Genomic DNA, 13,059 nt, shown 5'->3' with positions numbered 1-13,059 from the left:
TGCTACGGTACCATGCCACAGGGACCTCTCCGGCCCCACGCACGCCTCCCAAAGGTCCGGGACCCCATGGTCCCGAGATATGGAAAGACAGACAAATAAAAATAATGCTACGATATGTGGTATATTAGTAATGTGTTTAGATTTTAAGTTAAGACATTTATTTTAGTGTGTATGTAAATTGTTAAGAAGATAAGATTGACTTTGAATGCACCTGCCAATAATGTTTATAAAAAAAAAATAATGCTTATAAGTAGGCTAAGTAGGTGTCAGGGAGATAAATGTACTCGCACGTGTAAGAAGTATAACACAAAGTAAGTACCTAATAATTAGATAGTCTTTTGTCTATGTTACTTTGTATGGAAACGCGGCCACAATACCCGTAATTACAAATGCAAAAGCGCAGAAATTGAGATGATTGCATACTTATTACATATTATGATCATGATGATTGCTTAATGATCGTAGAAATCACTAACTACTTAAGTAGGTAGTCACCGCCAAATATATTTACAGTACATATGGTGCTATTTTCCCGCACTAGTGCGGCAATTAAGCACTTTCCGTGCCTATGTCATTAATTTAAAGGGCCATATGTACTGTAAAACGTTGTACGATACACGTGCGAATAGGTCATTCGCAACTCGTATTGATTTAAAACACCCCCTTCGGTCGTGTTTTAATTTATCACCACTCGTTGCGAATTTCCTAGTTTCCGCACTTGTATCGTAAATAACTATTGTAGAGTTCTGGAAAATGTTTCCTGTATCCGCTTATAAATCATAACTTGCCAAAAATAAATTAAAACACGACCTTAGGGAGTGTTTTAAATCGACACAAGTTGCGAATTCAAAATCATTTATTTACATACAATATATATATGTCGTAGTCAGATCGTATAATCCGCCGTATTACATTACGGCTAGCCGTTATCAAAAACAGGGGCGTTTTGAAATGCGGCGGTTCGACGATTAGCCGGATTGTCATTGCGATACGTTCTTCAATAAGGCGGCCAACGTTTAGTCGCATCGTACTACTATTTTAGATTGTAGAGTGACCAGTTCTTTCGGTCGCCTACGTAACCGGAGTTTGACCATGTTTGCAATTTAATTTATTTTTACCATGGTCCCACCGCACTACATGTGTTTCTTTTCCAAAACATTTCCTTCACAACTTAAATAGACGGAGCCCCGCAAGCGGGGCTCCTATTTCTGGGCGGTTTCTGAAGCTACCTAACGAACCTAACCTACTTACCTACCTACGCTTTTTTCCCCAAAGTGTAATGTTTTCACGGACGTCTCACTAAATCAATAGGTAGGTAGGTTAGGTTCGTTAGGTAGCTTCAGATGCCCGAAGGGCAAACGGCTCAGAAATAGGAGCCCCGCGAAGCGGGGCTCCGTCTAGTTAAGTTGCGAAAGAAATGTTTTTTGAAAAGAAACAGTCCGACGAACTCCAGATTTGATGGACACCCCAGCGTTTGTCAGGCAGCGCCACGGGTGTTAAAAATGGGAACTAAAAACTGTCAAAGCGGCGGCTAATGACTCGCTGTATTACATTACGGCTAGCCGTGTTGAAGAACGTATGGCGCCGAATACATTCCGGCGGATTCTCATTCAGCCGCATTCAATCCGGCTAATCGTTAAACCGCCGCATTTCAAAACGCCCCTGTTTTTGAAAACCGCTAGCCGTAATGTAATACGGCGGATTATACGATCCGACTGCGACATATACAGTGGTACTACTAAACGAAATTAATAACTAGCTTAAATCTAAAATAGGCCCTTGAGGCATTGTACCAAGGATGCTGGCGGCATTTCCTCGCTGTATCGCAATGCTGATACGTTGTGCGAGGTAGCCGCCAGCTCTTCGGTCACCAGTTACGTCAACCAGACGCTTCGCGATTTCTGCGAACAACTTATGCGCGCTGGGACCCCATGGACCTAGAGTTTCAACTCCAAATGGTAAAAAATGGTACTCTCTACCGAGGCTCTTATATTTGTTACGTTTTAGAATTTCGGCGCATTCCGCCGCTCCGCCCGCTTTTACAGTAGTCCGTTGGAGGTGGGACGGTGCCAGTGTGTCTACGCAGGTAGCATCCCACACCAACATCCGTCCCAAGCTCCAAGGGACTAAGGACACCCCATCAAGCCTCTTGCCATCATCTCTGATAATGCCAGTCAGCTCAAGAAGAGCAGGCACATTGATGGTGGCAAGAGACCGACGGATTATGTCATTAAGCGACGCATGTCTCGAAAAACGGCCTGCACTTTTTTGACAAGATAATCCGTGGTGTCCCAGTCGGTCCACGTCCGTGCCACAAGAGCATATGTGTGGCGTACAGTTGCCAATTACCTATTCGCTCATGTACCTATCGTACAACGTTTTACAATACATCTGTACGGTTACCATCAGTTTGTCACTGACATAAACGCCGTCGAGAACGTAATTTACTTTCTATACATCTCGCTCGCACTCGCATATTAGTGCAAACGGGATGTACCTATAGAAAGTAAATTACGTTCTCGACGGCGTTTATGTCAGTGACAAACTGATGGTAACCGTACTGGTGCTACATTATAACACCAGGCCGCGTAGCCAAAATTTACTGCTGTACTATAAAGGGAGTAATAGTGAACGAAGCAAGAGTTAATCCAGTTAGTGGAAGGAAATTCTGCAGAGGCTTACGCCTCAGTGAGTAGAGAGACGAAAAAAGTTTATTATTAATTTCATAAAGAAAAAGTTTGATCTAAAATGATATCCGAGATCTTAACTGAAGTAAAACGGGATAATCCTTCCATCAAAAAGTAAACATTATGATAAAAAACGTATGTCATATAATTGTTATTCATTTTATAAGATGAATTTTAGATATTAAGAACTTATCAATGTGTTGAAATGTATTTGTTTTTGTATTTTGTGGATTAAAAGTATGTCGGGTACACGTACTCCAACAATTTGGACAAAAAGTGAACAATACCAAAACCGACATAATACGCTCGGGTAACGAATTGATCAAGGTCACCATTGTTTTTGCTTACAAAAGAGGGAAAATCCTCAATGCTAGCCGTGCGTGAATCTGCTAATCATCCGTATAGATCCCATCAAAAACCATTGTGAAATAAGAGCCAAGTTCAATAATAAAAAAAATATATGCGTCATTGTAAACTTTGCCGATAAAATAACTATTTAAGAACTACATAATTATAATATTGGGGATCCATCCCTAGTAGCATTTTCGTTGGGGCCCACGGTGCCAACGGTAGGGAAAACGTTGGGATGAGGTTCGTTCCGTAGCCAACATTAATTTTGTATTGGCCCACCATCGCATTTACCAACATTCGCTGTGGCACAGATGCCCAACAATGGGCCTTTGTGTATTTTGGTACCGTTGGCTAAACAACGATAATATTCGTTGGCCCAATGATGACATATATCGCATTTACCAACATTGGCAGTGGCACTGATGCCCAACAATGGGCCTTTGTGTATTTTGCTACAGTTCGCTAAACAACGATAACATTCGTTGGCCCAATGGTGACGAATACCGCATTTACCAACATTGGCTGTGGCACGGATGCCCAACAATGGGCCTTTGTGTATTTTGGTAACATTGGCTAGTCAAGGATATCATCCGATGGCCCAATGATGACAAATATCGCATTTACCAACATTGGCTGTGGCACTGATACCCAACAATGGGCCTTTGTTTATTTTGGTAACGTTGGCTAATCGACGATATCATCCGATGGCCCAATGACGACAAATATCGCATTTACCAACATTGGCTGTAGCATTGATGCCCAACAATGAGCCTTTGTGTATTTTGGTAACGTTGGCTAATCAACGATATCATCCGATGGCCCAATGATGACAAAAATCGCATTTACCAACATTGGCTGTGGCACTGATGCCCAACAATGGGCCTTTGTTTATTTTGGTAACGTTGGCTAATCAACGATATCATCCGATGGCCCAATGACGACAAATATCACATTTACCAACATTGGCTGTAGCATTGATGCCCAACAACGGGCCGTTGTTTATTTTGGTAACGTTGGCTAATCAACGATATCATCCGATGGCCCAATGACGGCAAATATCGCATTTACCAACATTGACTGTAGCATTGATGCCCAACAATGGGCCTTTGTGTATTTTGGTAACGTTGGCTAATCAACGATATCATCCGATGGCCCAATGATGACAAATATCGCATTTACCAACATTGACTGTGGCACTGATGCCCAACAATGGGCCTTTGTTTATTTTGGTAACGTTGGCTAATCAACGATATCATACGATGGCCCAATGACGACAAATATCGCATTTACCAACATTGGCTGTAGCATTGAGGCCCAACAATGGGCCTTTGTGTATTTTGCTACCGTTCGCTAAACAACGATAACATTCGTTGGCCCAATGGTGACGAATACCTCATTTACCAACATTGGCTGTGGCACGGATGCCCAACAATGGGCCTTTGTGTATTTTGGTAACGTTGGCTAGTCAAAGATATCATCCGATGGCCCAATGATGACAAATATCGTATTTACCAACATTGGCTGTGGCACTGACGCCTAACAATGGGCCTTTGTGTATTTTGGTACCGGTGGCTAAACAACGATAACATTCGTTGGCCCAGTGAGCACAAATATCGCATTTACCAACATTGGCTGTGGTACTGATGCCCAACAATACCAGTTGAGTTTGCTTGTGGCGTCACTAGATGGCGTTACTGTCTCCAAACATCGAAGTTATAGTTATTTTCTCGATTATTCCGGATATAATCATAATATTTTTTTAAAGTAACTTATAAATCTAATAGCTATAACTATAAAATTTATACATAAATTTAAAAAATTGTATTTTACCAACATTTTCTCAATTTAAATCTCAAAAAACATAAATCTCGCTTACGAAGTTTCGAAGTGCGGTTAGTATATATACAAATTAGAGTGTATAGTAAGTGTACTTGCTTCGTCAGTACATATACTAAAATTGGAACGATACAGAGAAGATTAACAACAACTGCTGCCTAGCCTAGGGCCTTCATGTGGATACAACCAATGCCTACCGTAGTGTAATTGTAATATTTATCAGCAAAGGCCCAACGTCGTATTACACAACCACTTACTTAACGTAGGGTAACTGTAGGACTCGTAAACAAAAGCCCATTACATAATTAGACTGTAGGCACACTATAAATTACACAACTATTTACCTACGGTAGTATTGTAAGAATCCTACACAAGGCCCAACGTTAAAGTTACAATGTTGGCCCTTTGTGGGACAAGCTGTGTTGGGCCTTCAACCTGGTGCACGACTACCTACCGACCTACCTGACTTTCCGTTGGGTAATTGTTGAATTTGCAAACAGAAGCACAACGAAAAAATTGCCCTTTTTTATTTTTTTGCAGTTGGTCCTACAGCAAGCCATATGGCCAAATGTAACAATTAACCAACCATCAAACAAATGTGTATAGGCCCAACCACGACCCAACCAAAACCACCACCGTTGAATAATTGTATGATTTATTTAAATAGGCCCAACGAAAAAATTACTCTAATGGCCCTCTGTTGGGAATCTTCGGGAGGGCCTTTGTCGAGGGCCCTCCAGCAAATCGTACGGCCAAATGTAACAATTAACCAACCATCAAACAAATGTGTATAGGCCCAACCACGGCCCAACCAAAACCACCACCGTTGAATAATTGTATGATTTATTTAAATAGGCCCAACGAAAAAATTACTCTTATGGCCCTCTGTTGGGAATCTTCGGGAGGGCCTTTGTCGAGGGCCCTCCAGCAAATCGTACGGCCAAATATAACGGTTGCCCAACTATACGTAAACAAAGGCCCAACAAAATCCCTACAAGAAAATGCTATTAGGGATACTCTTAAATTTTAACAGAAAATTAAATTATTTACACGACGCAATCATTTCTTCTTCAGTCGTTCCCTCAATGCTGAGGATCGTGACATCATGTCCTTCTGTTGAAGACACCATCTAGTCAAGTATGGGGACTATGGGGAGGCACGCATTTATTTTACTAGGGGCGTAATTCAAGCATAAATATTCAGTTGGCAATCAGAAACCTTGTCAATAAATTTAAATAAAATCACATAACAGCAACGTCACACTTCTTACTTTGGCCAATCGCATAGCCTCCAGACTGCGTATGATATAAAATTGAAAAAAAACCGGGCAAGTGCGAGTCGGACTCACGCACGAAGGGTTCCGTACCATAATGCAAAAAAAAAAAAAAAAAACAAAAAAAAGCAAAAAAAAAACGGTCACCCATCCAAATACTGACCACTCCCGACGTTGCTTAACTTTGGTCCAAAATCACGTTTGTTGTATGGGAGCCCCATTTAAATCTTTATTTTATTCTGTTTTTAGTATTTGTTGTTATAGCGGCAACAGAAATACATCATGTGTGAAAATTTAAACTGTCTAGCTATCACGGTTCGTGAGATACAGCCTGGTGACAGGCGGACGGACGGACGGACGGACGGACGGACAGCGAAGTCTTAGTAATAGGGTCCCGTTTTACCCTTTGGGTACGGAACCCTAAAAATAAGCCACGCTTTACCATACTTTTACCCATGTGTGTTTCGTATCCATTCATCATTCGATTCATTCACATTTTCTCAAGTTACGATAGGTATCTTAATTTTTTAGGCTTCCTTAGTTCACAATACCTAAAACTTGTATTCCCGGATGGAATGTGGACATTTTAAAAAAATTAAGGAGGTTATAAATCTATTGATAATGTCAAAGTAAATGAATTAAAAAACAATTTATTTTTCAATTCGGTAGTATAGGTACATATTATAATACATATATTATCACTTTTGAGCTATTCATATTTCTGTAGCAGCCTGAAGATAGATGGAAATAGATATTTAGATGCTTCTCCGCTTAAAATGAAATCACTGTGTGTAGTGGCTTCAATTACCTCAAAATGTACCACATTCGGCAACTTCTTTTTTAAAACTTTTACATTCTGTACAAGAGAAAGTGTATCAAACTTTCCAGCCATCACGGCTACATCTGTTGTTACTTTGCTCAAAGCATAATCTGGTGGATACGATCGCCCATATTTAGCCAAATTTCCATTAACACCATAGTCGAACTGGGCAAATTTCTTACGCAAATAAAGCTGATCGTAATGCTCTAAACATTTTCTTGAGAAACCGCTGGGAGCGTGACCAAATAAGGTTCGTAAGAAGCTTAACTCGAAGCCTGCTGGGTTATACCCCATGAAAGGAAAAATTGCTCCTTTGACGCACACTTCGTAGCTGATAATACCTTTAGTACAAATTGTTTTAATCAGGGTGAGAAGCGCACCGCGATCCCTACAAAGTTCCTCCATTCCAAGCGTTTTTCCAAGCTCTAAGAGTAAAGGACCAGCACCAGCAATTATTTGGAACAGAAGCGGCATATTAAAGAAGTATGCACCAGGTGCTAATGCAAGAAACAATTTTATCTTCTCATTGTATTCTGGTCTCAGTGACGTGAGTGCGAAAAATTGTGATGCTCCTTGAGAATGCCCGATAGCCAAAATCTTCTCCTCGCTGGTTTGATCCAAAACAAAATCTATTGTAGCGGCGAGGTCGTAGTAGCCCATCTCGTGAAAACTGAAATCCCAGAATTTCTTGTCCTTGTCAGGGTCCAGTTCAGTGTGACGTCTGCTGAACTTCGTACCTCTGTTGTTGAGGAGCCACATGTCGTATCCTTTATCCGCTAGAGCAATCCCTAATGAGCCATGACCTCTGATGACATAAGGATCTGCATCAGTTGCAAGTCCATGGGTCAATAGTACTGAAGATCTTTTTCCAGGGATGTGAAATAACTTGAGGAGGTATCCATCTTCAGTCGTAACTTCGTATTGTTCGGCAATGTGTCCATATTTAGTCACTAGTTGTGTAAAATTAAGTTTTCCGTCTTCAGAGAGTGTGAGATCTGAAATCTCTGACAAAAGTGACTTAGCATCGGGTTCGGAAGCACAATGTGTTAACTGTGTAATAGCTACTAGCAAGATAATGGCAGACTTCATCGCTGAATCTCCCGTCTCGTATTAAACCGTCTGACTCTGATGCCGTATGTTTTATACCGTGACATGACGTCGCCTTTATTTGCCAAAAAGTTAGCAAGCACATATTTTTTGACCAATTTTGTGATTCTTTACACTTTATTACGAGTAAGAGCAAAAAGGCATTAACAATTGTTGACAGTCTAGCTGATATAAATCTTAGCGGACATTTCAATACCTACTTAATATAATCCGTAACGGATCAAAATCATGGTATCAGCGCAGGCTGGAAAATTATGTAAAGCCTGGCCAGATGATCATTGTCAAGGCGGCGCTGTTTTTCTCATGTACCTATAGTGACAGTTCAGTTTACCTAGTATGAAAAAAATAGTTCCAGTGAAATTCCGCAACATGGCGCTTAATCATATGTATATTAATACTGATCAGGGGGCCGATTTTTGAATTTCGACCGCTTTTAGTGTATTTCGTTCAATAATATCTCCGGTACCCGGCATTTAAATGATACTAATAGAATTGAAACGAGTGGTCAATACCATTCGATTCCCAATTTCTATCGCTCGTATTTCAAAAATTAGCATTTCGCTGTTTTCCACCGATTTTCGAGTGACGAAATCGAACGCTAGAAATTCAAAAATCGGCCCCAGGCTTTATATATTATTGTGTTCAAGTATTAAAATTTGTTAAATACCGTGTACTACATACATACTTAAGTCGCGATAAGTAGGTACAAGCTCTTATTGTAATTTGTAGCGTTAGCGAAGGACTCCGTCAAAAATGCTTTCATATAGGTACGTCAAAATTAGGTAGGTAAGCCCCTGTTTATTTATTCACTTTAATCTGAAACACAACTTAGTCAACTTACCTATACAGTTGAATTTTTTAATGTTTCCGAATATTACCTAAAAGCTCTTCCTACCATACGCACATCTTTAAAAAACCCTATAAGTACCTACGTGGTCTCATCGTGATCGAATTGCCGGATACGAATATACTGTTGTACCTAATCAGGTACCTATTTAGCAAACTAAAATCGTGTGTAAAAGTACTGACCTTGAAATTAATTAACAAGTGCCCCTGAGGAGCCCGACAACTCTGACAACGCCGAGGACTGCCTCCTTATGCTGTCCAACGGTACCATGGCTGATATCAAGTGCTCGGAGACCTTCCCTTACTTTTGTTACATCAGTAAAGAGCAGGCAAAGAAGGAGATTAACGCGTGCGGTACAATGGACGAAGAATACTCTTTGGACACAAGAACAGGTAGCTGCTATAAAGTGCATAGGTCCCCTCTGAATTGGACACGTGCATTCGTCGCTTGCGCACGCGAGGGAGGCCATCTTGCTGTCATCAACAGTATCATGGAAGCTCAGATCATCGCCACGCTGTGGAACAATGCCCATCCCCACTTTGTAGCCGGGAAGTATAACAGAGACATTGCTTTCTTAGGATTAACAAGTTATTATTGAGTTCATATTTGTTATCGTGTTTTTTTTTTCAAATTGGCCCATTCGTACAATGTTCGATTCGAATAAAGCAACGGTCGGCAACAACAGGCGGCCCGGCAAGTTTAGATGTGATGTGAATATATCTATTATCGGGCTGTTAGAAAAAAAAACCTAACCTAACCTAACATCGAAGGCTAAGGCGGGAGCGAAGCGAAACGAAGCTTCCTGGACCTAACCGAGGTGGATCCAATTAGCTCGCTTTATAAAATTATGCTACTTAATTCATTTTGTGACAGTTAAAGTTACATATAGTTAATAATGTTATGCATAATACAAGTATGCGAATTCAGTATTATGCGCATATGTTTTTTTATTATTATGCCTGTTCAATGTTATGAACAATTATTTTATGCCAAATCTGTTTACGAATTCATATTATGACAATGTAAGGCGTATTAAGGGGCACTCCCTAAGAATACCGGTCAATAAATAAGTTTTGAATACCCACAACCGCCACAAAAACTAGTGCCCACGCCAATTCTTGGGATTAGTTGCCAAACGGACCCCAGGCTTTCCACGAGCCGTGGCAAAATGCCGGGACAACGCGAGGAAGATGATAATGACCCACAACCGGGATGAATAGGGATATTAGGGATACAAGGGATGACTAGTGGAATAAGGAATAAAAACCGGGAATAAAATGTAAGTAGGTACCAGATAATCTATTAATATCGACTCACACAAAAAAATTTTGCTTCTTCATGAGTCTGATACTTTAACAAAGTACCTAACAACACACAAGGGCCATGTTGCATAACAAACTACAACTAATATTACAAGCGGAACTCCTTTTTTAATTAGTGAAATTAGAAAAGGAGTTCCGCTTGTAATATTATTTGTAGTTTGTTATGCAACATGGCCCTGTTCATTTAATTGATATGTAAAGATACTCGACGCAAATGAAACCACTTGTGAAAAATTCAAGTTTGAGCAGGGCTATGTCAGCCGTGCCCACCATCATAATCTTAACTGACATAACTACAAATCGTTTGTACAAAACTTTGCATGAAAATCTATCTCAGGCGTAGGTATTATAATATGTATATTACTTTCGTACGCAATTTGCCTTGAGCATAAGACGATAGTGGACGATAACTTCTCTATACAAACGTGGTACCCATCTTCCTCCCTGGCCGTGTAGCCAACATATTGGCATGTTGGTTACGCTTACGCTCCGTAGCGAACGAAACGCAACTGTCACTGTTGCACTAATATGGAAGAGTGATAGTGAGACACAAAGCGTTTCGTCGTCGTAGCGCAAGCGATGGCACCTTGGCTAGGCCAGCTGGATAGCTGGGTGTTTTTACCCTATTTACATTATTTTTACTTTTGGAAAATTTTAAGAGAACCACCTCACAACCTTATGAAAAGAAAGACCCAAGACCTCTTACGTGTACACGTTCAAAGTGACTGGCTTAGCTAGAACTTTATTAGCCAGTCATAAAAGGGCTCACGATAGACCTAGTCAATAATGTTTTCAGGGTCGCCGTACGCTGCCTGCGAAGCAGGACTGGTGGTCCAGGGTTATAATACTTCAAATCAAATCATCATCGTCTCGTACCCCCGTAAGCTTTATTGAGCGACTGTGATGCTAGGACGATTTGTGTCAGGTTGTCCCATAAGTAAGTACTATACTTTTTCTCGAAGAACGATATCGAAACTATGTGTCAATAAAATACGTACTGAAAATGTTAATACAGGGAAAGCGAATACAAATATAATAGCAAATCTCAAAATAATTTATTAATCATTGATGTAGTTTGTAGGTTACTCAAATTTAGCACACATAAGTATATAACTGTCAAACTAACCATAATTCTGAAGAAGGCTAAAGATAGATCGAAACATATATTTATACGCTTCTCCACTTAGAACGAAATCAATGTGATTTGTTTCTTCAATTTCCTCAAAATGTACCACATTCGGCAACATCTCTTTTAATAATTTCAGATTATTTACTAGAATAAGTGTATCATTCTTTCCAGCCATCAGGGCTACATTTGCTGTTACTTTGCTCAAGTCATAATCTGGTGGATTTGAAAGCCCGTATTTACTCAGATTTTCATGATCACCATAGTCGAACTGGCTAAATTTCTTACGCAAATAAAGCTGATCGAAATGCTTTAAACATTTTCTTGAGAACCCACTGGGAGCGTGACCAAATAAGGTTCGTAAGAAGCTTAACTCGAAGCCTGCTGGGTTATATCCGAAGAAAGGAAAAATTACACCTTTGACGCACACTTCGTAGCTGACAATACCTTTAGTACAAATTGTTTTAATCAGGTTGAGTAGCGCACCGCGATCCCTACAAAGTTCCTCAATTCCAAGCGTTTTAAGAAGCTCTAAGAGTAAAGGACCAGCATCAGCAATTACTCGGAACAGAGGCGGCATATTAAAGAAGTATACACCAGGTGCTAATGCAAGAAACAATTTTACCTTGTCATTGTATTCTGGTCTCAGTGACGTGAGTGCGAAAAATTGTGATGCTCCTTGAGAATGCCCGATAGCGAAAATCTTCTTCTCACCGGTTTGATTGAGAACAAAATCTATTGTAGCGGCGAGGTCGTAGTAGCCCATCTCGTGGAAAGAGAAATCCCAGAACTTCTTGTCCTTGTCAGGGTCCAGTTCAGTGTGACGTCTGCTGAACTTCGTACCTCTGTTGTTGAGGAGCCACACATTGTATCCTTTATCTGCAAGAGCAATGCCTAATGAGCCATGACCTCTGATGACGTAAGGATCTGCATCAGTTGCGAGTCCATGGGTCAATAGTATTGAAGATCTATTACCAGGGATATGAAATACCTTGAGGAGGTATCCGTCTTCAGTGGTAACTTCGTATTCTTCGGCAGTATGTCCATATTTAGTCACTAGTTGTATAAAGTTAAGTTTTCCGTCTTCAGAGAGTGTGAGATCTGTTATCTCTGACAAAAGTAACTTAATATCGGACTCTGATGTACAGTATGATAACATTGATAACTGTATAATCGCTGCTATCAAGAAAATTGCGGACTTCATCATTGAGACTTTCTTTTGGAATATAACCGTCCGACTCTCGGTTTTATACTCGGGTTTTATACGGTGACATGACGCGCCGCCTTTATTTGCCAAAGGGTTAACAGCTGCAATGCGACTGCAGAAATTCACATATTCAACAAGTAAGTAGGTAAGTAAGTTCTTTATATTTTCACATCACCTATTCGGAAAAGGGCTTTTTCTTCCCCGCTAGGAAGGATCAAAGTGGCACTTTTCTTCCCTGCTAGGAGGGATAAAATTTGTACTTTTCTGTTCTTGGTCACGATTTTTTCTTTCTTGCATACTATTTTTTTTTGTCAAATAATACATATTTTGGAACATAGCAATTTCCTCATAGTTGATGTGAAAAGCAGTATGTGTCACACGGTACCAAAATTATTTCGTCTTGGGCGTTAACACTTGAATCCCTCATTACGCTCAGGATTCCACTTTGGAATCCATCGCTTCATTCAGGATTCAATGTACGCC

General features: G+C 40.3%; 2 protein-coding genes across 2 annotated transcripts; both read right to left on the bottom strand.

Annotated features, from left to right (window-relative positions):
- Positions 1 to 6,856: 6,856 nt before the first annotated feature.
- Positions 6,857 to 8,056, bottom strand: LOC134800319 (lysosomal acid lipase/cholesteryl ester hydrolase-like). The gene has a single exon (XM_063772819.1). It carries the CDS (start codon positions 8,054 to 8,056, stop codon positions 6,857 to 6,859), a length of 1,200 nt encoding a protein of 399 aa, XP_063628889.1.
- A 3,308-nt stretch (positions 8,057 to 11,364) lies between these two features.
- On the bottom strand, positions 11,365 to 12,528 carry LOC134800318 (lipase 1-like). The gene has a single exon (XM_063772817.1). The coding sequence runs from the start codon at positions 12,526 to 12,528 to the stop codon at positions 11,365 to 11,367; it is 1,164 nt and encodes a 387-aa protein (XP_063628887.1).
- Between the last annotated feature and the right edge of the window lie 531 nt (positions 12,529 to 13,059).

The sequence above is a fragment of the Cydia splendana genome, chromosome 19 (genome assembly GCF_910591565.1).
Source record: "Cydia splendana chromosome 19, ilCydSple1.2, whole genome shotgun sequence".
In the NCBI taxonomy this organism is placed as follows: domain Eukaryota; kingdom Metazoa; phylum Arthropoda; class Insecta; order Lepidoptera; family Tortricidae; genus Cydia; species Cydia splendana.
The sequence above is the reverse complement of the archived record's forward strand: the minus strand, read 5'-3'. Positions and strand labels throughout refer to the sequence as shown.